The sequence below is a fragment of the Lampetra fluviatilis genome, chromosome 5 (assembly GCF_964198595.1).
Source record: "Lampetra fluviatilis chromosome 5, kcLamFluv1.1, whole genome shotgun sequence".
Lineage (NCBI taxonomy): Eukaryota > Metazoa > Chordata > Hyperoartia > Petromyzontiformes > Petromyzontidae > Lampetra > Lampetra fluviatilis.
The window spans coordinates 9,119,522-9,146,602 of record NC_136279.1 but is presented as its reverse complement, the minus strand read 5'-3'; the positions used below and the strand labels follow the sequence as shown (position 1 = coordinate 9,146,602).

The following is a 27,081-nucleotide window of genomic DNA, read 5'->3' as shown; positions in this document are numbered from 1 at the left end:
TGCCGCCTTATCCCCCTCGTGTACAAAACCTCCTCGCTCCCTTCCAACGTAGAGGAACCCCCCGTGCGGTTGCAGGCTTACAGGCGCGTGCCCGTGCGCGTGCCCGCGTCCGTGTGCGCGCGCGCGCGTGCGTGTCCTTGTGCACGCTCAGAACATTGTTGCGTGCACACGACAGTCTGGGCGCGCGCGTGTGTGTGTGTGGGTTTAAATAATTGGTGTGTGCTTATTAATTTATTTTTTGGAAGGCCGCGGGGTGGAAGTGGGGTGGGTGGAGGATTTGGAGAGAGGGGGTGGTGGTGGGGGGGAAGGAGAGAGTGGGATGAGCGCGATGTCGGGGAAACGATGCAGCTCGCGGGAGCGATCGGGTGAGTGGCGGTGATGCCGAGCGCACACGCGGCTTGCGCACGCGTGTACACACACACGTGTACACACACACGCGCGCACACGCCTACGTGGACGTACATAGCACATACCCGCCGACACGCACACGGTGTGCACGCTTGTACAAAAGACACACACACACCTACATGAACGTATGCACACGTGCACGCCGCCAAATGCACACGTGTACACGCGTGTGTGTGTACACGCACGTGTGTACACGCGCGCGTCTACATTGACATATGTATACACGCGTGCATGCACACATACATATTTGCATGCCTACATGAACGTGCCAACATATACGAGCCAACATAGATGGACACGCGTACACGAGTGTGCACACGCACGCATACAGCGAAGCATATCACGTACGTGTACGCACACATCCGTACACCTCCATGAGCGTACACAAACGGAGAAATATACGCTTGTTCATGCGTGCATATACACACATACCGACAGGAACGTACATACACGATGACATTCACACGTGTAGATCTGTGTACGTGTCGGCTTGTGTATGTGTGTGTACTCTCACGCACATACACACACGTACCGACTTACAAGCACATATACACGATTGCATACGTGTGAATGCAATCACCCTGTCATTCATGTGCACGTGTAACATACATGTCCACACGCGCATGCATGTGCGTATTTACACACGCATGCCCACACATAGGCACACGTACATCCATGTGCACACCAGCTTATACATACACACAGACACACGTTGGAACAGATCCTCATGGGTGTGTACTTTGGAGGCGTATACACGCATGAAGAGGATGTAATTAATTAAGAGGATGGAGTACACGAGCCTGTTGTATACGCAATGCATACACACGCCCACGCGTGTACGCACGCACACACGTACACACACGCATACGCATCAACACACGGCGTACACAAATGGACACGAGTGTATAGATTAGCATGGCCATATAAATGCAAATTGTATAACAGGGCAACGTGTGTGCAATTTGTGGGCAATGTGTGAAGGTATGCCGTGTGTGTGTGTGAGTTCCCCATACACTGGGCATTCACATCCGTGTATGCCTACAAATGTGTGCAATCACATTCGTATACTTGTGCAGCCCGAATGTGGAGGTGTAGTATGAGTCTACCTGTATATTTGACATGTGTGTAGACGCGTGTGTATTTGTTGTATAATTGCGCGTGTGTAGGACACGCGTATGTGTGTATTGTATATAAATAATGACTTGCTATGTGTGTGTGTATATGTAGCCTATAATGTGTAGGCACACAGTCTATGTTCAGGTTGTTAACATCGGGAATTTTTTTGCATTGCCAATAACCGAATGGAAAAACCCCATAAAAAAACCGGTTACCGCACGAACGTAAATGTTCATCACTAAGCATAACACTGTATTTTGTTACCTTTTTATAACTGAGAAACGAAGGGAAGCTGTCGTAATCCAATGGTTAACACACTGGACTTTGCAATGGATTCGATCTTCAGGTGCGGCAGCTAAAACAATGGGGGCAAGTCGAGTCACTCTTAAAATCTCCTCCGGTATAAATGAGTGTACACGTCACAGCAAGCAAAACGGGCAGCCGGGCAGGTTCGAGTGCGGCTGGGTGAAGTGTGGGTAACGCACACCACCACCACCACCTCTTCTTCTTCGTCCGTGAAGTCTGCTCAGTGTGGAAGAGGAGACCCAAAAGACTCGCCCAGGGCACCCCCCCCTTCCCTGGAGGCCCCGTCTGCCAGCAGTGTCGTCAGGAAGCGATTGCGGGACTGCTCCGATCTTTGCCATTTCACTGAGAAACGAGGGCAAATACTTAGAACCGCCGTGCGGTTTGTACGTTGGCGCGTGCCAACCGGTGCACGCACTACTGACTTTCTGAACCGGTAATCGATTCTAAAAACGGTTACCGGTTTTCCGTTTACCAAAACCAGATGTTTACGTGCAACGGGCATGCGCTCACTTCGTGTGTGCGTGGCCTCAAAGTGCACCTGGCCTGGCACAAGAGCCGTGGTGACGTCACCGTCACCACGGTGGCGTATTGGTGTTGGCACACGTGCATATTTGCGCGTTTATACAATGTGCCGGTGGTATACCGTCGATGGGCAATTGGTATGCGTGCAATGAATGTGGTGTACCAATAGGACTCGGTGTCAGTGTATACGCGCGTGTGTCTGTGTGTAGGTGCACAGTGCGTGGACATGGGCTCGCATCCACTTAATGCAATCAGCCGGGTTCGCCAAGAGCTCACGTTAACAGGTGGGCGATGCGAGATGGCGTGCGCCCACGCTCCTTCTTAAATATATATTTAAAAAAGATCCCCCGTATAGTCTACACATGAAGGTGGGGCAAGTGTTGTCAGCGAATATACGAGACGACGCACGAAAGGTGCGGTGTTCCCCTGGGTCGGCTCAGCCTTAAATGAGTATTTGGTGCGGTGTATAAGCATCATATCTGGGGAGACAAAGGTAGCCGGGTGTGGTGCTGACCACGTACATACATACATGCCTTGTTCGCCGTGGCGGCATTCATTACAGCACTTGCTCCTAGCAGCATGTGAAGCCTACACGGGTAATCTTTATTTTTGTATGTGTATGTATGTGCATGTCCGTCAGGGTGTAGATATGTGGCTGTGTGCGATGACTAATCACACGTATACACGCTCATACATGCCGATGTGTGTGTGTGTAAGGTCTATAATCACACGTACATACACACACTTCACACACTAACACCCAATGCCCATTAGTATCGTTAATATTCATCATCATTATTACAGCAAAAACCATCAAAACGTCTCTCGGCTCAAAGGAGCCTCCTCTGGCGCCGATCACTGCCTTTGACGGACCTATGCTATGCCAGCAGTGGACAATCCACATTCCGATGGCAGGGACAGTACGTCCATAGGACGTCCACTGCTGATTTCTGACAGAGAGTTGCTTGCTACTCGATAATGATCAGAACAGTCATTGTTTGCGTTGCTGGGCCTGAGAGATACGTGACGCAAGGTTAGATTCCCACGACGGACGTACATTAATTATTACATCATTGTTGTAGTTGTCGTCAGATTCTTGACAATCATTATCGTCATCACCACAGTCATCATAATCATCATTATCATCATCAGTCAACAACAACAATCATCGTCATCACAGACATCAGCGTCTTAGTCGCATCGTCGCAGTCATCATCGTAATCATCATCATTGTCGTCAAAGTCATGAACATCATCACAGTCATTATCACAAGAACTGTGATCATCATCGTATTCATCACAGTCACCATCATCATTTTCTGGGTACAGCATTCGCTTCAAACAAGTCGTTGTTGAGTTCAATTCCCAGTCGAGTATCGACTCCACCCAACAATGGTATCATCGTCATCAGGTGTGGGTTTCACACCTGATGATTGCTTGTGTTGCAATCGAAACGTCGTGAGAATTTAATTGTTTTATTTTTATTATTTTATTATTTCTCTTCTACGTGACTTCACCGAAAGAACAAAGAATATGAATCCCTGCAGTCACGAAAGCTTTACATCGAAATTTAAATGGCATCATAATTGCCATCATCATCATCACCACCACCGAAGATCCCCCTTAGAGCCGTAACAGACATTTTGGGGCAAGTGCCGTCAGCGAGCACTTATGAATGTCGGCACGGCCCACAAAAGACACAGATCCCCCGTATAGCCTTAACAGACTGTTGGCGCTAGTGCGGCACACCACCACCACAATCATCACCAACATCGTATCGGCGAGTCCGATAAAATCAACACTCGCTGTATTATTCTCCCGCATTTGGGATAGTCGGACTTGTCTCGTCAAGGGAATGTGGAGCGTACGACCATTGGCTTAGGGGGCGCGATAGGAGAATGGAGATGGGTGGCACCCCCGATGGCCTCGTGGGCAGCAAAAGTCGCTTTGCTCGACGATCAGCGCTGGCGCGAGGGTGACGTCATCTCTCGCTGTGCGTGCAGCCCATTATGAACTCACCGGTGTCACGACCGTTGTTTATATAAGAACGGTGCGATTTACGCTTAAAGGTGAAACGTTAGCGGATGCTCGCTGTGCTGCGGCTGTAGAGTTTCAGACTGCCCCTTCCCCCACAACCTTGCAAAAGGGACCTGATGAATCCCAATGTGCTCTCGGGTGGTTAAATAAAGGATTTGATTTGCCAATTCTCCTCTGCTGCTGGAGGTCCCTTCCCTCCGAGCTGTCAGTGCTGTCGACTGCCTTGATCCTTCCCCCTCTCCCTGTTCAAGTCCAGGCTCAATGCCTGCTTCTTTGCTCTGCTCACGACTGCCTCTTTCTTTCCCTGAAATAAATTCACACAATTGTTTTTTCCAGCGTCCGGAGACGCGGTCCCATTTGGACGCTCTCATACATCCACATTGTATTGTTTCCTATGGACTCGCACAGAGAACCCACAGAGTTACATAAATGCACTGAGACTCACTCAGAGGTTCGTAGGCTTACACGGAGAACCTTAGTCTCGCACGAATATTCACAGACTTACATAGAAACCCCATAGAATCGCATACTCATAGACTCACGGATACCCATGTACGGTACTTAGAGACTCGCTGCCCACTGATCATCAGCCTAACGACTGCCTCGCTCTCTCACGTAAATATTCCCACCGTTTCCCTACAACATATTGATATGCTGTCGCATGTAGAAGCTACATAAACCCACATTGTATTGCACTGCGAATTTAATTGGTACGGACTGTAGTCATGTGCAGTATGGACGTGTACTGTACTGTGATTACATTCTCTGTCATGCGGTGGAAGCGGAGGTTTACGGAGTGTGCAGGCTTGCCTCACTCCACACCATCACTCCCACCCTCCCATCACTCCGCCCCATCACTCAGAGCTCAAATTTCTCCGCCATCACCTCCCACCTCCCATCATTCCCACCCTCTCATTACTACATCACATCACGACGACCTCCCCTCCATCACTCACAGCCTCCCCCTCTCGCCCGCCCTCAGGACCTCCCAATCACTCCACCCTCCCATCACTCAGATCTCTAATCACTCTCCAGCATCACTCCACCTCATTATTCCCCCCCATGCTCTGACCTTCCGTCACTCACCCTCATTACATCATCCTTCCATCGCGCACCACATCGCTCCACATCCCGCCGAGCAACATCACTCACCCCATCACATCACCCTACCATCACTCACCCCATCACATTACCCCTCTATCGCTCACCCCATCACGCTCATTAGATTCACCTCTCCCCATCACTACACCTCAACATCGCCCCAACCAGCATCACTCCATCCTCCCATCACTGCAAACTCTCCATCACCCACCCCATCACTCACCTCTCACATCACTCTCGCACTCCCAATCATCCTCATACTCCGACAACTTTCACACTGCCATCATTCCAGCCCATCACCCAACCCTCCCATGACTCGGCCCAACCCATCAGTCCACTCAATTACTCTCATCCCATCACTGTTACCCTACCAACACTCCTCTCTCGCATCACTCTCACCCTTCACTCCTACCTCTCCATCAGACCACCTACCATCAGCCTCCTTATCCCCCCACGGCATCACCCATTCTCCTCCATCACCCCCCACCACAAATCCCAACATCACGAATCCGTTGCTGGACGAGAGGAGCCCGTCTACCACGCATGCACCCGGACTAGAGACGTGGAAGAGAGGACAGGCGATAGACAATACGAATACAAATATAGTAATGTAATCAAATGTGCAGCCCTTTATCAATCTACTGCTGGGTGAAGGGCTTCTTATGCCGTGTCAGCTACGGGGCCTCTTTGACCATACTTCACCACGTTCGCCAGTACACCGCTTGGTAAACGGGATGCCCGGGGATCTTTTCAGATACCACTCGTCACCAGAGCTTAATTTTTCATTCAAAATGTTGACGGGGACCCTGATCCCCAACCCCCGGTAGAAAGTGTGAGAGAGAGAGAGTGTGAGAGAGTGAGTGTGAGAGAGAGTAGAAGTGAGAGTGTGTGTGTTTGAGAGAGTGTGAGAGAGCGTGAGAGAGAGAGTACAAGTGACAGTGTGACAGGGAGGATATGGAGAGATGAGGAGCGGTGGCGCAGTGGTGAGCGCGATGCAATACGAACCCATCGATTCGGCGACCCCGAATTCGATCCCCGCTCACGACATCTGAACCGATCATGGGCCTCCGCAACGTTAACTCAGGCTGAAACGAGTACCTGCTGCAATGTGTAAACTAAAACTATCAACTTATTCTTTTTCAGGTAAGCGGCCGTCCATAAATGACGTCACGCACCTGGGGGGGGGGAGGTCGGACATTTGTGACGATGTGTGACGGGGGGGGGAGAAATGTGACGTCACCTAAAAATGCGCAACTTTAAATAAATATAGCCAACACGTTCTACTTAATTAAATAGACTTTTTTAAATAAATGTTCTCTCCTACAACATCAGAGTGCAGCGGCACATTAAATACGCACTACAATGATAATAGTTTAAAGCGATTTGAAGCATGTTTTATTTGGGGGGGGGGGCAGAGCTTTGTGACGTCATCTATGAGGGGGGAGGTCTGACTTTTTGGGACGCCGTGTGACGAGGGCGGGGGTCAAAATTTGTCCAAAATCGGGTGACGTCATTTATGGACTGCCCCTAAGGCCCACTGAGCTGCATAAGAGCTTTTTTTCAGAAGCGACCTGGCCACAAATGATAGCTCAACGAAGTGGCTTATCAAGTGAACATTTATAATATACTCTAAACGCATGTTTCTAAATGTGGATGGAAAACTGAAGGGCCCAGAGAAAAATCCACGCGACTACGGAGGGAGAGACACAAAAACTCCAAATATACAGGCGAGGTTGTTAACATCTCGCCACCGTGGTAACCCAGCACTGGGAAGACAAAGGCGGCTGGGCGTGGTGTTGGCCACCCATTCCGTGTCTTTTCTGCCCTCTCATAGATGCTGGTTAACAGCACTTGCCCCAACAGGGGGATCTTTGTATATACTTTTGTCTATGAAGGACGTGATGTTTGTAAGAGTGTGCGAGTGTATGCGGGAAAGTGTGTGTGTGTGATACTCTGTGTGAATGTATGAGAGAAAATACTACGAGTGAAAGGATAAACATTTGAAAAATAACAACGTGTAGGAGAGTGTGTGAGAGTGTCTGCCTATGTGAGAGAGTGAGATCGTCTGGAAGTGTGTGAGAGTGTGCAGGGGAGTGTGTGGTGTTGTAATTTGGCAAAATAACCCCCCACCTACTCGTGGATGTCAGATGGCAACACCGCTGCGTGCGTTCTGAGTGATGCGATGGGGGAAAGGCTGACATCAGTCAGCTGATTACCACATGGCGTGTTTACATCCACCGCAGTGGCTAACGGGGGGCACTGGACAGGTGTGATGTGCTGTTAACCCCTCTACCTTGAATTGAATACCAATATATATTTTTTTAAAAGATGCCGGAGATCGAGGCGCTTATTTCATCTGGCCAAACCCCAACCGGTGGGAGCCAGGGAACTGAAGCCCTCGGAGACCTTCCAGAAATACGAGTCATTCACTGCGGTGGGAAGTTCGGCCTCCCTCTGTGGAGGAGGCTCGTGAAGGCAGCTCGTGGGCAGTTTTGGGAGGGGAGTCAAGTCGCCCTCCAACAACAACAACAACAAAAACGACGAGCGACGCTCACAACAACGAGCAGAGCGCCGGGCGGCTGCAACGCAGCAAGTCGGCACAATGGGGAGCACGGCACAGGTGGTGGCATCTGTGAGACATCTCAGGTGGCTAACGCACAACACCTGGGGTCTGTCCCGTGACCTCCTGCAGTTGGGAGAGACTACCTGTGTGAGGGACACAGCGAGAGAGAAGCGCCTGTGTGAATGAGCCGCTGTCTACGAAGGGAGGGAGACACAGACAGGCAGCAGCAGCAGCAACAGCAGCGAGGAGGAGGAGGAGAGGGGTCGCTGCGCGGTGCATGTCGCCTGCACCGCGCACCGCGCGCATTTGAAGGACCGCGGCTTCCATTGCAGCGCGCGCGTGAGTGCGTGGGGAGCGTGGGGTGGGGGTGGATGCATTGTGTGTAAGGGGGTATTGCGGTGTGTGTGGGGAGCGTGAGGGGTGTGTGTGTAAGGGGGTATTGAGGTGTGTGTGGGGAGCGTGAGGGGTGTGTGTGTGTAAGGGGGTATTGAGGTGTGTGTGGGGAGCGTGAGGGGTGTGTGTGTGTAAGGGGGTATTGAGGTGTGTCTGGGGAGCGTGAGGTGTGTGTGTGTAAGGGGGTATTGAGGTGTGTCTGGGGAGCGTGAGGTGTGTGTGTGTAAGGGGGTATTGAGGTGTGTGTGGGGAGCGTGAGGGGTGTGTGTAAGGGGGTATTGAGGTGTGTCTGGGGAGCGTGAGGTGTGTGTGTGTAAGGGGGTATTGAGGTGTGTGTGGGGAGCGTGAGGTGTGTGGGAAGTGTGTGTGTGGGGGGTGTGTGTGAAGTATGTCTGGTGTGTGGGGGGGGTGTGGGGTGTATGTGTGTGAAATATGTCTGGTGTAGAGGGGAGGAGAGTGTGTGTGGGGTGTGTTTGTTGGAGGTGTTCGTGGTGTGTGTGTGGGGTGTGTGTAGGGTGTGGGGTGTGTGTGTGTGGGAGGTGTGTGTGGGGTGTGTGTAGTGTGTGTGTGGGGTGTGTGTACGGGAGGTGTGTGCGGGAGGTGTGTGTGAGGTGTGTGTAGGGTGTGTGTGGTGTGTGTGGGGGTGTGTGTGGTGTGTGTGTGGGGTGTGTGTACGGGAGGTGTGTGGTGTGTGTGTGGTGTGTGTGTATGGTGTGTGTGGTGTGTGTGTGGGGTGTGTGTGTGGGAGGTGTGTGTGGGGTGTGTGTGGTGTGTGTGTGGGGTGTGTGTACGGGAGGTGTGTGGTGTGTGTGTGGTGTGTGTGTATGGTGTGTGTGGTGTGTGTGTGGGGTGTGTGTGTGGGAGGTGTGTGTGGGGTGTGTGTGGTGTGTGTGTGGGGTGTGTGTACGGGAGGTGTGTGGTGTGTGTGTGGTGTGTGTGTATGGTGTGTGTGGTGTGTGTGTGGGGTGTGTGTGTGGGAGGTGTGTGTGGGGTGTGTGTGGTGTGTGTGTGGGGTGTGTGTACGGGAGGTGTGTGGTGTGTGTGTGGTGTGTGTGTATGGTGTGTGTGGTGTGTGTGTGGGGTGTGTGTGTGGGAGGTGTGTGTGGGGTGTGTGTGGGGTGTGTGTACGGGAGGTGTGTGCGGAAGGTTTGTGTGTGTGGGGTGTGTGTGGGGAGCGTGAGGTGTGTGTGTGTGGGGTGTGTATGGGGTTTGTATGGTGTGTGTGTGTGGTGTGTGTGGGGTGTGTGGTGTGTGTGGGGTGTGTGGGGTGTGTGTGTGGGAGGTGTGTGTGGGGTGTGTGTGGTGTGTGTGTGGGGTGTGTGTACGGGAGGTGTGTGGTGTGTGTGGGGTGTGTGGGGTGTGTGTGTGGGAGGTGTGTGTGGGGTGTGTGTGGGGTGTGTGTGGGGTGTGTGTGGGGTGTGTGTGGGGTGTGTGTGGGGTTTGTGTGGGGTGTGTGTGGGGTGTGTGAGGTGTGTGTGGGGTTTGTGTGGGGTTTGTGTGGGGTGTGTGTGTGTGGGGTGTGTGTGGGGTGTGTGTGGTGTGTGTGGGGTGTGTGTGGGGTGTGTGTGGGGTGTGTGTTGGGTGTGTGTGGGGTGTGTGTGGGGTGTGTGTGGGGTGTGTGTGTGGTGTGTGTGGGGTGTGTGTGTGGGGTGTGTGTGGGGTGTGTGTGGGGTGTGTGTGTGGGGTGTGTGTGGGGTGTGTGTGGGGTGTGTGTGGGGTGTGTGTGGGGTGTGTGTGGGGTGTGTGTGTGGTGTGTGTGGGGTGTGTGTGTGGGGTGTGTGTGGGGTGTGTGTGGGGTGTGTGTGTGGGGTGTGTGTGGGGTTTGTGTGGGGTGTGTGTGGGGTGTGTGTGGTGTGTGTGTGGGGTGTGTGTGGGGTGTGTGTGGGGTGTGTGTGGGGTGTGTGTGGGGTGTGTGTGTGGGGTGTGTGTGGGGTGTGTGTGGGGTGTGTGTGTGGGGTGTGTGTGGGGTGTGTGTGGGGTGTGTGTGGGGTGTGTGTGGGGTGTGTGTGGGGTGTGTGTGTGGTGTGTGTGGGGTGTGTGTGTGGGGTGTGTGTGGGGTGTGTGTGGGGTGTGTGTGTGGGGTGTGTGTGGGGTGTGTGTGGGGTGTGTGTGGGGTGTGTGTGGGGTGTGTGGGGTGTGTGTGGGGAGCGGTAGTGTAGCAGGTAACGCGCTGCGCTATGATTCAGGCGACTCGAGTTCGATTCCCGCTTACGGCCAACACCCTTAACGATTGTCTGAACCGGTCCTGGGCCTCCCCTAGGTCTACTCAGCCTCAAATGAGTACCTGGTGCTGTGTAAAATCATCGCCACTGGGGAGACAAAGGCGGCCGGGCGTGGTGTTGGCCACCAACCCCCCTCGTGTACCACACTCGCTAACAGCACTTGCCCCAATAGTCTGTTAAGCCTATACAGGGGATCTTTGTCTTTGTTTTGTATATGCGTGGATGGTGAGGCGTGGTGTGTGTGGGGTGTGTGTGGGGTGTGAGTGATATATTTTAGATATGTGTGTTTGTGTGCGAGAGGTGTGAGAGGTGTTTGTGTGTGTGTGTTAAGGGTGTATGTCGAGAGAGGTGTTCGGTATGAGAGGTGGGTGGCCTATGGGAAATGTGTGTGGTGTGTGTGACAGAGAGCCGTGCGTGAGAGGTGGTTCTGGATGTGTGTGTGCGTTTGAAAGCGAGCTGTGTGTCGAGTGTGCGAGTGGTGTGTGTGAGACAGGTCCCGTGTGTGTGAGTGGAGTAAGAGTGGTGTGCGTGTGTGTGTGAGATAGAGTGGTGTGTGTAGTGTGTGAGTGGGCTATGTAAGGGGTATGATTAGTGGTGTGTGTGTGAGAGTGGTGTGTGTGTGTGTGAAACGTGTGCGAGAGAGGTGTGAGATATGTGTGGATGTGTACAAGGTATGATTAGTGTGTGTGTGCGTGGTGTGTGGGTGGTGTGTATGCAGTGTGTGTGGTGATGTGCTAGTCTGGCTTGTCCAAACTCGCATTCCCAGCGTTCATTTTCACGCGAGCCCCGTGTAACATGTATCATTACGTCACCGTTACAATCAAAGAGAAACACTCCGCAGAATCCGCTGCATAGCCCCTCTCTCTACAGCATTACACCACTACAGCAGCACCTCTATTGAAGCTGCTCTGCAGGATAACATCGCTACCGCATCCATCTGCATCGCCCATCACTCTACAGTATATACATATCCACAGGACGCATCTTCACACTGCCTCTAAAGAATCTCATCTGGAGTCCACATCGCTACAGCATCTATCTGCGGAGCCCCTCTCTTGCTGCAGTGTAGGCATCTACAATATCTACAGTATATATATCTCTAGAGTAGATATCTAAAGTATATGCACGTAATCCCGTCCAGTTAATCTCTCATCAGTATATCTCTGGAACATGTCCCTATGTGCCATCCCGTTAGTATATCCATGTGTGGATATACATCTATATTCTACAGCATATCACCATTTACAGCGTCTCTATAGCAGATCTTTCAATATAATCTCCCTGTTAGGCCTATTTATAGCGTCTCCCTATATATGTGATATCTATTTTATATATAGCATATATACATAATCTCTATACTAGCAACTCTATAGCAGCTAACTCTACAGTTTATCTCGCTGTAGTAGTTTTCTTTATGTTCATTATCTTCATATAATCTATATGATCGCGATAATCTCTCCCGATGGCATATATACGTATCTATATAGGATCTCCCACTACCGTATGCGCATATCTAACGTATCTATCATCCATCTAGTCTGTAGCATCTACATTTATAGCATCTCCAGAGCATCTCCCTGTACGATCAGTAGCATTTGTACGTTTGTTTCCACAGCATCTCCCTCCATACTATCTCTAATATCTCTCCATATACAGCATATGTCTGTATCTCTACGGTACATCTCTGCAGCATCTCTAAGATGTATTTATAGCATGAATATAGCAGCTCCCTCTGCCGCATCTCTGCTAATAGATCTCCCCTATGTAATCTCAATCACCTATAGATCTCCAAACCACGTGTAGTATCTCACACTAAAACAGCTTTAACAATATACATTGCCTTCGCGAAGATGCATTCATCCAATTATTCTCAATAGTACCTATTATTTCGAGTATTTAAACATTTTTACCGCAAGCGTTGAGGTGCGTCTCACTTTCTGGAGCGTATCACAGTAAAGTCATGAATATTTCGGCAGCAACTCATCGTCTGTCTCTCTATAGCATCTTTATCTGTAGCATCTCTGCTAAAAAGGATCTTTTCTTTTGTAAGTCTCTGTCGTTATCTCTTAACTCGTCGCTATTACGCAGGTCTCGGGGCAGTGTAGGAACGATTGGGGCAGCGGTCTGTCCTATATACTCACCTAAGTTCAATTCCCCGATAGGATTAGATTAATCAGTGGTGAGTGATGTCTGAAACCGGTCCTGGCAAACCCCAGCCTCTCTTCAGAAAGCCACAATGACCAGCGTGGTGAAGTATGGTCAAATAACCCCCAAGCCTGACATGGCTTGGTGAGCCGTTGCATCGAGCAGTGGATTAATGAAGGGCGGCGAATTATGTTTTTTTTATTATTATAGTACCTCATTTGTATAGCATGTCCTATTATATCTACAGGAGATATTTCCTCATCGGTCTGCAGTATCTGTTGAAAAGTATATACAGCCCTTTGTCAATAGCGTCCTTCGCTGGATGAAGGACGAGATCATCTCCCTGCCAAGTCGGTCGTGGGGGTTGGTTAACCATACTTCACCACGCTGGTGAGAGTGCGCGTTGGATGAGGGGCACATGCGGCATAGCAGTACATGGCAACGAATGATCTCGCTGAACTGCCCGCAAAGTTGCCCCGAAGCAGTCTACAACACCAGTTTTATACGAAGTGTCCGCACATCCAAACCACTATCCAGGCTCGAAATCTGCTTAGCTTCCCAGGTGTGACCTGATCGGGCAAGTTCCAGGTGATTTGCTAACACATTCCGTGGTACATTCCGAATGTATCATCTTGTCGGTTATTATTACAACAACAAAAAAATCTAAATCGAATATGGGATACGTATTAATAAGTCTACGGTTTCACACGTACGCAAAATTGAATGCAACCATCATCGCCATCCCGGCGTGGATGGAGAAAGGTGAGTTTCAGATCCCGCGGGGTCCGATAAGCACTTCTCTGCCCCTCATCACAAAGCCAGGCGGGACTCGCCGTTTCCACCTGAATCACTGTCCTAATTGGTTGACATCACAGCTCAAGTGCAAAGCCACTTCACGGTTGTTGTTGTTGGTACGGCACTCATGATCAGGCCTCACATCTTTGGTATCTGACGTGTGCTTCCGAAATCCACTCGGCCCTCTTGCCTCAGCGGCGCCTTCATTCTTCTCTGCTTCCTCCTCGCGCTTTGTCGGCGATCAGACGAAACCTCTGTTCTGGTATTTTTTTTAAACTTCGGGTTCGTTCCACATTTGAGCGTTGATTTTTGTTGTTACATGCCCCTTGCCGCCGTGGGCAGAGTTTTTTTGGGGGGGGGCACGGGAGGGGGGGAACGCTCCGCCCAAACTGGACACCTCTATTAGTTTATTGTGAGTAGTTTACAATAACAAATTAATGTATTAATTATCTATACCTGAGATTCTTAATGTGAGGGACAAAGCGAACGCCCCCCCCCCCCCCCCCCATATATAGAAAGTCTATCTCCGCCTACGGCAATATATCCACAGTGACAGAGAGGCGTCAATGGCTTTGATCGAGGGACTAAAAGTTAGGGTTTGGGTTGGGCAAACGAGGGTTCGGGTAGCTCAGAGGCTCAATGATTATAATTATTATTATTCAGAGGCCCATGTTCAGATACGGAGCACGCGATCCCATCCTCGCTCGCCAGCAGCTCCAGGAAGGCGGTGTGACTCAGTCTACAGGGTGGCCTGTCCAATCTGCCTCCATCCCTCCTTCGCTCTCTCCCTCTCTTTTTTTACGATCAGAGGAAACAAAAAGATGCTCGGTGTAGTCGGAACTTTACTTCGTTCATCATTGCGGTTTTTTCAATGCTTTGCTTTATGTGCCCCCCCTGTTTAAATGAAAGATTTCACGAAATATTTCAAGCTCTGCTCCTTCGTTCCTCCCTCTCTCTTTTTTTCCTCCCTCTCTCCGTTCCTCCCTGCTCCCCTTTGTTCTATCCCCTGTCTCTCCCCACCGTCGTCTCCCCTGGGCTCCGGTGCAGTTACGCCGCCTGCACACACGAGAGCGACACCACTGCCGCCACTGCCACCACTGCTGCCACTGCTCTCTCCTCTCTCTCTCTTCCCTCTCTCGCACCCACTACCCCCACCCCCTCCCTCGCTTAACAAAGCTCCACCATTACCCACAAGCCCCAGTGGCATAATTAAATGTTACAATTGATTGCAATTAATCCTAACGAGCGCCCCCCACAGAGAGGCATTCACCACCCCAGCTCCTCCCTCTTACCCCCCCTACTCCCTTGCCACCCTCCCCCCCACTAACCACCCCCCTCGGGCACCCAAAAACAACCAAAAAACAATCACCCTCCCGTCTCACCCACCCCCGTTTCGCACGCGACGCACGAAATCCCCCCGCGTGCCGCCACCTCGCGCGATGGTGTCGCCCACGGAGCCACAGGTGTGGGCGGCTCCCGGGATTGCACCATTGACCCGAGCCGCGTTGGGGGGGGGGTGTTGGAGAGAACGTGGGAGGCGACGTAATTGTTACCGCTATTCAATTAGGCGTCCTTAAAACAGGTGGGAGCCCGCGAGATCCGTTATCTCTGCGGCAAGGGACACGTGGGGACCGGACACGCTCACGTGGGGGAGGGATGGGGGGGGGGGTCAGCTATTATTATCTTCGCAGTAATTATTTCCTGTTTATATTATTATTAAATCAATAATGCCATTATTTTTTTGTTTGCACTTTTACCAGGTAGAATTGCGTCTGTGTTTTTTTTTTGGGGGGGGGGGGGGGGTAAATGGCGCGAGTATAATGCGTTCGCGGTGCTCGTGGCTGTGAGACGTGGCAGCCACTTAACCTTGTAGCGACGGCATGGGAGTCGCACCTTGGCGGTGCCATCGCAATGGTCGTGGGGGGGTGGGCAGGGAGCGGTGGCGCAGCGGTTAGCTCGCGGCTCAGTGCGGCGGCGCTATTGGCATTCGCAGACCATGCACAGGAGCAAGAGTGGAGCCCCAAGTATCTCAAGGGGTCACCATACTGTATTGATGAAACAAAAGCTTTGGCGTGCATCAGATATCCTCTTCAACTATAGAATGTACTGAACATAATAAGATAATTCACATCAAAGCCAATGCATCTCTTTCATCTCTATCTTGTCGAAATCCCTCTTCTCTAATGTCATAACATCTTTATATTTTGTCCACATATCTCTTATCTCAATATATCTGTCGTCTATATCTTTTCTGTCATCTCAGTGGCATTTTATAATTTTAAGTAGGGGAAGAATGTTTTTTTCTGCATTTGGGCCCCCCCCACAATGAGGAAACACTATCCGTTGATTCTAGGCCACGGCTAACATCAGTAGCGAGCGATATCTGAACGGTCTCAGGGTTCCTCCACTTGATCTACCAGCATCGATCTGCGTGGTCAAGTCTGGTCAAACAACCACCACGACCAACACGGTGTGGGGCCGGAGGGGGTGCCGGGGGATGGGGTGGGGAGGCTTTCATCCAGCAGTGGAGGAGACCAAGGGCTGTATACAACAATATCTTCATTAATTTTCCCAGGAAAACATTACGTCTCAACACCGAATAGACCGTGATATCAATTTTTCCCATAAATGTGTATAACCCTCATTTCACATCATCTTCTTGTTTTTGTACGAGACAAGTTCGCTAGAAAATGATTCAACTGCCAGCACACTCAACATGAGCTTGCCACAAGTCTTGCAATCGTTGTAACTTGGCAATACATAACCCACGTGCTGTCAAAAAATGATGACATCAATTAAGCGTTGCAATGTCTTCTATAACAGTAAAACATTGTAAACAGCACTCATTTAATGGATCATGGCTATGTTGTTGTTATTTAATTACCACTGTGTATTTCAATTCTTATTTCATATATTTTCACAAAATGTAATATTTAAATAAACGTTTAAATGAGCCACTTTTTTTTAAACAGATGCAACTATTGTGGATCTTATATTCGCGATACATCATTGGAGTCTAGCCATTATTGCAGAGAACCAAATTGATATGTTTGGCCAATTCCATTTAAATCAATCGGTCATACTGACAGTAATGACAATAATGTAATTCGTCCGTCGAGGAAAGCTTCACTGAGTCTCAAGACATTGTTTCCAGGAGGGTCCTGTGCTTGGAATATTTGGTTGATTTGTTTTGCAATCTGTGAAGAAGAGTAAGTGGATTTGGGCAGGATGGCCAGGAATAGCGGTGGATTAGCAGCCAAGGAATGGAACGCGTCTATGATTTCATCCACTCAGGAGATGGTGCAATGAAATCAGCCCATGTGCAGGTGCTAAGGTGGGTTATTGCATCGCAGAATCGTGAAAAAATGTCGATGGCTTGGGGAAGCTTTTATCATCGCTGCCGCTGCTGCTGTTGGTGTTGTTTTGAATGTTGCTCTTGTGGGAACAAGGAAGCAGAGCGTGGCAAAGAAAACTCCACACGATCGAGAGAATAACACGAAGCCTGCCGCTGTACAGGAGAGCTGTCATATGTCCACTTGCTGTACTGCTATTACATTACAGGCGGCATAGGTGGTCATTTGCCATATTGCCTTAAGTTGCGCCTGTTGATTATGTCCTATGGCCAAATCACCGTTAATGTTCCTAATATTGTCAGCTCTCGTAAGCTAATCAGAGTCGAATTCGGCTATCGTGCTTAAGTTTGTTAATTATATAATGATTAATGGGAGGTGTTTGTGCTTTATGTGTGTAGGGTGGAACAAACTTTGCCAAGGCTGGAATTGTGTTTCCAGGGAACTGAGATGAAGACACCATTGCTACGTCTACCTTGCGCCCCATCTTCATACAAATAACGACTCGATATCATTCTTCTACGGTTTAACATTTTTGGCAAAAATGTGTTTTTCATGATCAGTTTTTTTTTTATTACTGTTAAGTATTTAAAAAGAAAAATCTAATGTAACTATAATCATGAAATCGTATATCTATATTTTTTGAAAATAAGCCACTCATCTATTTTTTTTATCACATTAACATATTTTACATCTACTTATAAAGTGCAATTTTCTATTTAAAAGCCTTCTGGCACGTCCGCATTTAATTTTGGAAAAATATAATTTTTTAAACATTTCAGTAACTCGTGAAGAAATTTAAAGTAGACTTACATAGCCACGTATTATTCACAAAAGTAATTACCACTTGTCTGCGTGAACAACAACCACCACAAACCACACCACTCCACGGAATATCGCGCAAATCCGAAAACAACCCGTCGCTGATCCTGAGCGACGGCAGCCTCGCCATGATGCCCCACGGATCAGCGAGGCCACCGTCGCTTAGGAAGCCGAGACGGCAGCGCAGAAGGACTCCCCTCTCCACGGCGGTCGCGCTCATCGCCTTGCTGGCGCTGCACGCCGCGTCGGGGGCCCCGCAGGCCCCATCGCCATCGCAGGGCTCCCCGGACGCCCAGCCGGGCCCCGCGGCGCTGGTGGCCACCACCCTGCGCTACTCCGTGCCGGAGGAGAGTGCGCCGGGCACGCTGGTCGGCCGCGCGGCCTTCGACCTGGGCCTCCCGGGCCCCGCCGACCTCCGCTCGCGCAACTTCCGCTCGCTGCCCTCGGGCAACGGCACCGCGTACGTGACGGCCAGCGAGCAGAGCGGGGAGCTGCGGCTCAGTGGCAAGCGGCTCGACCGGGAGGAGATCTGCCGGCACGGGGGCGGCGGAGGTGGCGGCGGCGGCGGTGGAGTAGGTGCCGGACATTTTGTTGGCGGGGGAGGTGCCGGTGGCGGCATCTCCTCGATGGCGGGGTCAGGGCGTGCGGGAGGTTCCGACGGAGACACGGACGCCTGCGTGCTGTCCCTGGAGCTCATGCTGGACTTGCCGCCGCTGCTGGCGCGGGTGTTCGTCAGCGTCCTCGACGTCAACGACCACGCACCCAGTTTCGCCGAGTCGCTCGTCTCGCTGGGTGAGGGATGTGACACGACCGCAATCTGATCTGGTGAACACGACGAGGAATAATTTTAATAAAGAAACGATTTCCCCCCAGTTGTATCCCGATTGTGCGGTTGGCGTCACGTCAACTTCAATTGGAACGCTCACACGGCAGTGCAACCAATCTTGTTAGATGATGGTCCCCAGAAGTGGACATCACAGAGCTACCTCTGAGATTTTGGCAAGTGGCTTCTAGTTCACACAGTAGGGGGCGGCACTTCCCCACGCACCATGCTACAGAGAGTATATCATGTTGCGTGACAAACTTAATTATTTCTTTTCATTTTTATACATTCCGTTATTGGGTTTTAGAAAAATAAGGTGGAAAACCAAGTTCAATGCGAGTCATTGGTGACCAAGCTGAGACAACCAACTCTCACTTCTCTTGAGAACCGACATTAATCACAAGCGAATGCCTGGATTCAAACCAGCAGGGGATTGACAAAGGGGCGGTACATTTGCATGTTTCAAAATTATAATTCTTGTTTTTGTTATAATTTCTTTGTACGTACGTGTACATCTCTTTGTTAATCAACTGCTGGACGAGGGCCTTCCCATGCCGTGCGGTTCGTGTGGGTTTCATTTGGCCATATTTCACCACACTCGTCAATGCGGGTTGGCGACGAGTTTCCTATAACACCTGTTGTATGGATGGTGGCCACATGGGCTTAATTTCTTAATACATTCTGGGTCCCTGGCTAGCTGGAGTAGGCCCGTGACTCGTGACCACAGCCATCGCGAGACGTATGCTGGATGTGGCTTTCTGGGCGTGGAAATGCACTCCAGGTCACTGCCCTGGGTAGACCAGGCTGAAATTAAACCCTGGTGGTCGCCCATCCAAGGACTATGCAGGCTCAGCTGTGCTTAGGCTATGCAATCTGATGCGATTGGGAGCATGGAAGGTGAATTTAGTCATTGCCATCTCTTTTAAAAGGGAAAGGTGCAACACTGTGATTGCTTGCTCATTCCACTGCTGGCAGTCGGGCCTCCACTTAATGGAGCTGTAGAGAGCCTCTCTCTTGAGGGTATTTGGCCTCCTCTTCCACGATGGCCAGACATCTTGGACGAGGTGTGAGTGTCCACACTTTACACCACTACATCGACTAACTGTGGTGTACTCACATATACTGCTGGGCGGGGGGGGGGGAGTATTTAACAATCTAAACATTCCTGCCCTGAATGTATGTTGAACTTCTTTCACACCGTACGCAGATAATCGGAGTTGCTCGCCATTTTCGCCACAGTAGCAGTCCCCTATCCCTTTAACCATTAAAACAATCTTCGTCTCTCCCGGGTGGAACGGGGGACTCACAGAGGTGCCGGAGAGCGCCGCCGTGGGGACTCGACTGCCCCTGCCGCCCGCCAGCGACCCGGACTCCGGCTCCAATGGACTCCAGCGCTACGAGCTGGTGCCAGACGGAGACGGCGGCGGCGGCGTCGACGGAGAGAGAGACGACGCGTTCGTCCTGCGTCTCGAGGCTGGAGGTCGGTCCCACACATTATCACCATCGCCACAATCATCATCGGCCATGAAATACCCGCTGCTGGTTGAAGTCCTCTTCAATGCAACTGTACGTAAAATTCCACCACGAATTAGATTTTTTTGGACAAATGCTTAGCACATTTATCAAGTATTTTCAAATAAAATATAGGACGGCGCATACCCATTAAACATTGAACGCTGGGTTAACGTTGGACCGATGTTTCCAACCACATATTAACGGTCGCCCAACGTGGCATATTTCCTGGAAGCTTCAATGAACTTGAACTCAGTGACGCGCCCCTCGCCGTGCACAGGTGTGGTGAGCAACGGCCTGGTGGTGTGGCTCTGGGGCAGCACCGCCGGTACCGGTGGTAGCGCTGGCTCTGGCGGTGCTGCCACCGCCGCTGCTGGTGGTGGCGGTGGCGGGCCCGGTGGCATCAACGGCGTTGGTGGGGGCGGTGGAGGAGGCGGAGGAACCCCGCAGTCGCCCGAGCTGGTGCTGGCGCGAGCCCTGGACCGAGAGACGCGCGCGCGCCACTCGTTCGTGCTGCGCGCGTGGGACGGGGGCAGCCCCCCGCGGTGGGGGGCGGCGCGTGTCACCGTCACCGTCACCGACGTCAACGACCACGTCCCACGATTCGAGCGCAGCGAGTACCTGGCGCGCGTGCGCGAGGGCGGCCCGGCTGGACAGGTGAGGCAGCCCTGACGGTGGTAATCACAGGAATTGACGATGATGATGATGATGACGGCAAGGCCTGAGGGTGATGGTGGGCGATAACTTATGATAATGGTGGTGATGATAGTGGATAATGATGATGGTGAGTAATAGGAGGTATTGTTAATGTTTAATAAAGATGATGGGTGCTGGCGGGTGATGATGGTGGACAGTGATAGCTTGGGCGAGAGCTTTTGCGAGTGACGGTGATGGCAGACCCTGGAGAGCGACGTTGTCGGTCGGCAATAGCAGGCGATGGCGAACAATGCTGATGGTGGGGCGATCGCAGATTACGGTGATGGTGGGCGATGGCCGGTGATTGTTGGTTGATGTGCATGCGGTGGCGCAGGGCTGGCCACGAGGAGGCCCCCTCGTCGTGCTGCGTGCACGTGACCCCGACGAGGGTGCTAACGGGGAGGTTCGCTACTCGCTGGGCGACCATGTCTCCGACGATATCCGCCACCTCTTCGCCGTCGACCCCACGAGCGGCCACGTCACCTTGCGAGGTCATGACCCCAACCCTGATTGCCCCTCCCCCCCCCCCCCATGCTGGCCCTACAGGGTCACGACCCCCACGACTAAATCTGTGTGGTCACGAATGCTGAACCTATTGTTGATCTTACAAGGTCACGAAACAACACTGAACCTTTGAGGTCATCCCGATGCTCACCCTAAAATCATAAACCCTGAACCTACAAGGTCATGAGCCCAAGTCTGACCCTAACACTGACCTCGATCCAATGATTTCCACATAAGGTCGCAAACCAAATTTTGACCCTAACAGGAAACCTGGGATCTAATTTTTACGTATTTTGATGTTTATTTTGAATTATGTATGATTACTTTATATCATTTGGCATCAAACTAGGACCCGTTATCTTAAAGGGATGGTCCGTGCCTTAAATATGTGGCCATTCACCACCATTGATTTAAGCAAGCCCAGCTGTTGATTAAATACTGACTGTATGTCGAAACTGGTCCAGAATTTGCTTGTGCTGAATCAATGCTGCTGAAATTATTCACTTTCAGAAGGCCATTGGGCCGATGGGTTGTGTGAAATTCCTTTATTGTGTTATTTGTATAGACCAGTATTTGAAGAAGACATTGTCTGCTTATCTACTAGGAACCCTAGGAGGTCAACACCCAACGTTAACTCCTAATACCAACTGCGTAAGGTCATGACCCCAAGCTCTGACCCCAAGTTATCAGGCCATGGGCATGCTTTTGCTTTCTCCCCCCCAATCTATATTCCATTTATATTCTACCAGCAACATGAATGAAGACAAGGACACATCTATTCATAAACTCTGACAGCAAGTGGTGCACCGCCCTCTGCGTCAGTGTAGCGTCTCGGAAGAGGACATAGCACAAGTACTTTTTAAAGTCATGAGACTCCTTCATACACACTCGGGGCACACATTTATTTTGGCTTGTAAACAATTCTCGTTGCATATCAATCAAAACTAAATATTTCTCTGGAATTTATGGCAAATTCGGTGACAATTTTGATTTTGTCCAATCAATTGTGATGTAAATAATTTAAATAATAACAAACTCTGGCTTCATTCCTCAATCGATATATTCTGGGTCGCGAGCAGACTGCAGCAGGCACGTGACGAATACCCACAGCCGTAGCGAGAGGTATACACGATGTGGTGTGCCGGTGCGGAAAATTATTTTCTGAGCCGCTGATCCGGACACACCCGGCTGATATTAAGTTCTGTAAGTGACCAGAATGAGAACGTCAAACTTATTTTAATCACACATGGATGATGATTATGATTGATGATAATGCCGCTGATGTCGGTGCTGCTAATGGTGGAGCTGAAGCTTAGTTTGACGTTGCTGCGTTCGCTGCTGCCACTGCTGCTGATGGGTTTTTTTCCGCTTGTTTATCCAAGAAGGCCCCATTGAGTCGCATGACTCCTTTGTCAGGAGGGTCCTGCCAACATTTTCACAGTCGGGGGTGATCATTGTTATTTATATTCAAATTGACCTTGCTGCTGACCTTGCTCATGATAATGCTGACATTGCTACCGATGCTGATGCTGACCTCGCTGATGATGATGACCTCGCTGATGATGCTAACCTTGCTGCTGCTGATGATGCTGACCTTGCTGCTGCTGATGACCTCGCTGATGATGCCAACCTTGCTGATGATGCTGACCTCGCTGATGATGCTAACCTTGCTGATGATGCTGACCTTGCTGATGATGCTGACCTTGCTGATGCTGACCTCGCTGATGATGCTGACCTCGCTGATGATGCTAACCTTGCTGCTGCTGATGCTGACCTTGCTGCTGCTGACCTCGCTGATGATGCCAACCTTGCTGATGATGCTGGCCTTGCTGATGATGCCAACCTAGCTGATGATGCTGACCTCGCTGATGATGCTGACCTTGCTGATGATGCTGACCTCGCTGATGATGCTGACCTTGCTGATGATGCTGACCTCGCTGATGATGCTGACCTTGCTGATGATACTAACCTTGCTGATGATGCTGGCCTTGCTGATGATGCTGACCTCGCTGATGATGCTGACCTTGCTGCTGCTGATGACCTCGCTGATGATGCTAACCTTGCTGCTGCTGATGATGCTGACCTTGCTGCTGCTGATGACCTCGCTGATGATGCTGACCTCGCTGATGATGCTAACCTTGCTGCTGCTGATGCTGACCTTGCTGCTGATGCTGACCTCGCTGATGCCAACCTTGCTGATGATGCTGACCTCGCTGATGATGCTGACCTCGCTAATGATGCCAACCTTGCTGATGATGCTGACCTCGCTGATGATGCTGACCTCGCTAATGATGCCAATCTCGCTGATGATGCTGACCTCGCTGATGATGCTGACCTCGCTGATGATGCCAACCTTGCTGATGATGCTGACCTCGCTGATGATGCTGACCTCGCTGATGATGCCAACCTTGCTGATGATGCTGACCTCGCTGATGATGCTGACCTCGCTGATGATGCCAACCTTGCTGATGATGCTGACCTCGCTGATGATGCTGACCTTGCTGATGATGCTGACCTCGCTGATGATGCTAATCTTGCTGATGATGCTGACCTCGCTGATGATGCTAACCTTGCTGATGATGCTGACCTTGCTGATGATGCTGGCCTTGCTGATGATGCTGACCTCGCTGATGATGCCAACCTTGCTGATGATGCTGACCTCGATGATGATGCTGACCTTGCCGCTGCTTCTGACTTTGCTGCTGACCTTGCTACCGATGCTGATCTTCCTGGTGCTGCTGCTGCTGCTGCTGCTGACGACGCCGATGGTTGTGCAGCTCCTCTGGACTACGAGACGGCGACGTCGTACGAGTTCTCGGTGCAGGCGCGGGACCTGGGCGTGCACAGCGTGCCCGCCCACGCTCGCGTCCTCGTCCGGGTGCTCGACGTCAACGACAACGCGCCCAGCATCGAGGCGAGCGGCGCACGCACCGACGTCATCGTCACGGCCAACACGCACCGGCATTGTTTGCACCAACAACAACAGCAGCAGCATCATCATCATCATCATCAACACGCACCGGCATTGTTTGCACCAACAACAACAACAGCAGCAGCATCATCATCAACACGCACCGGCATTGTTTGCACCAACAACAACAGCAGCATCATCATCATCATCAACACGCACCGGCATTGTTAGCACCAATAACAACAGCAGCATCATCATCATCATCAACATCAACACACACCGGCATTGTTAGCACCAACAGCAACAGCAGCAGCATCATCATCATCATCAACACGCACCGGCATCGTCACCAACAACAGCAGCAGCAGCTGCGGCATCACCATGTACCGACATCGTTACCGGTATCACTCACCAACATCATCATCAATACTCATCGACATTGTTACCAGCAGCATCATCATCAATACCCATCGACATTGTTACCAGCAACATCATCATCAATACCCATCGACATTGTTACCAGCAGCATCATCATCAATACCCATCGACATTGTTACCAGCAACATCATCATCAATACCCATCGACATTGTTACCAGCAACATCATCATCAATACCCATCGACATTGTTACCAGCAACATCATCATCAATACCCATCGACATTGTTACCAGCAGCATCATCATCAATACCCATCGACATTGTTACCAGCAGCATCATCATCAATACCCATCGACATTGTTACCAGCAACATCATCATCAATACCCATCGACATTGTTACCAGCAACATCATCATCAATACCCATCGACATTGTTACCAGCATCATCATCATCAATACTCATCGACATTGTTACCAGCAACATCATCATCAATACCCATCGACATTGTTACCAGCATCATCATCATCAATACTCATCGACATTGTTACCAGCAACATCATCATCAATACCCATCGACATTGTTACCAGCATCATCATCATCAATACTCATCGACATTGTTACCAGCATCATCATCATCAATACTCATCGACATTGTTACCAGCAGCATCATCATCAATACTCATCGACATTGTTACCAGCATCATCATCATCAATACCCATCGACATTGTTACCAGCAGCATCATCATCAATACCCATCGACATTGTTACCAGCAGCATCATCATCAATACCCATCGACATTGTTACCAGCATCATCATCATCAATACTCATCGACATTGTTACCAGCAGCATCATCATCAATACCCATCGACATTGTTACCAGCAGCATCATCATCAATACCCATCGACATTGTTACCAGCATCATCATCATCAATACCCATCGACATTGTTACCAGCAGCGTCATCATCAATACTCATCGACATTGTTACCAGCATCATCATCATCAATACCCATCGACATTGTTACCAGCATCATCATCAATACTCATCGACATTGTTACCAGCAGCGTCATCATCAATACCCATCGACATTGTTACCAGCATCATCATCATCAATACCCATCGACATTGTTACCAGCATCATCATCATCGATACCCATCGACATTGTTACCAGCAGCATCATCATCAATACCCATCGACATTGTTACCAGCATCATCATCATCAATACTCATCGACATTGTTACCAGCATCATCATCATCAATACCCATCGACATTGTTACCAGCATCATCATCATCAATACCCATCGACATTGTTACCAGCATCATCATCATCAATACCCATCGACATTGTTACCAGCAGCATCATCATCAATACTCATCGACATTGTTACCAGCATCATCATCATCAATACTCATCGACATTGTTACCAGCATCATCATCATCAATACCCATCGACATTGTTACCAGCAGCATCATCATCAATACTCATCGACATTGTTACCAGCATCATCATCATCAATACTCATCGACATTGTTACCAGCAGCATCATCATCAATACCCATCGACATTGTTACCAGCAGCATCATCATCAATACTCATCGACATTGTTACCAGCAGCATCATCATCAATACTCATCGACATTGTTACCAGCAGCATCATCATCAATACTCATCGACATTGTTACCAGCAGCGTCATCATCAATACCCATCGACATTGTTACCAGCATCATCATCATCAATACCCATCGACATTGTTACCAGCATCATCATCATCATCAATACCCATCGACATTGTTACCAGCATCATCATCATCAATACTCATCGACATTGTTACCAGCAGCATCATCATCAATACCCATCGACATTGTTACCAGCAGCATCATCATCAATACCCATCGACATTGTTACCAGCAGCATCATCATCAATACCCATCGACATTGTTACCAGCATCATCATCATCAATACCCACCGACATTGTTACCAGCATCATCATCATCAATACTCATCGACATTGTTACCAGCATCATCATCATCAATACCCATCGACATTGTTACCAGCAGCATCATCATCAATACTCATCGACATTGTTACCAGCATCATCATCATCAATACCCACCGACATTGTTACCAGCATCATCATCATCAATACCCATCGACATTGTTACCAGCATCATCATCAATACCCATCGACATTGTTACCAGCAGCATCATCATCATCAGCTAGTGGTGGTGGTTATGTTGCTGTATATGGCCCTCTGTGTACAACTCTTTGACAATCCACAGCTGTATACAGGCCTCCCAGTGCCACGTCAGTCATAGGGGTTGTTTGACCATACTTCACCACGCTGGCCAGTGCAGGTTGGTGAAAATGGGGGGACCCAGGACCAGTTCAGATACCACTCATCACTGATGTTATCTGTGGCCAGGAATCGAACTCCGGTTGCTGGGTTCATAGCGCAATGCGAG

General features: G+C 50.1%; 1 protein-coding gene across 2 annotated transcripts in view; it reads left to right on the top strand.

Moving 5' to 3' along the window:
* Window positions 1-272: 272 nt before the first annotated feature.
* Window positions 273-27,081, top strand: part of LOC144932520 (protocadherin-17-like) — a 50,435-nt gene continuing 23,626 nt past the window's right edge. Inside the window, exons 1-7 of one of the 2 annotated variants that reach the window (XM_078856689.1) lie at window positions 273-365; window positions 2,562-2,636; window positions 17,359-18,571; window positions 19,912-20,082; window positions 20,395-20,771; window positions 21,145-21,301; window positions 24,092-24,228. In XM_078856689.1, coding sequence (XP_078712815.1) covers window positions 17,908-18,571; window positions 19,912-20,082; window positions 20,395-20,771; window positions 21,145-21,301; window positions 24,092-24,228 — 1,506 coding nt within the window. In that variant the 5' untranslated portion in view covers window positions 273-365; window positions 2,562-2,636; window positions 17,359-17,907. The remainder of the gene's footprint in view (window positions 366-2,561; window positions 2,637-17,358; window positions 18,572-19,911; window positions 20,083-20,394; window positions 20,772-21,144; window positions 21,302-24,091; window positions 24,229-27,081) is intronic. The other variant, XM_078856690.1, reaches the window with a different exon arrangement.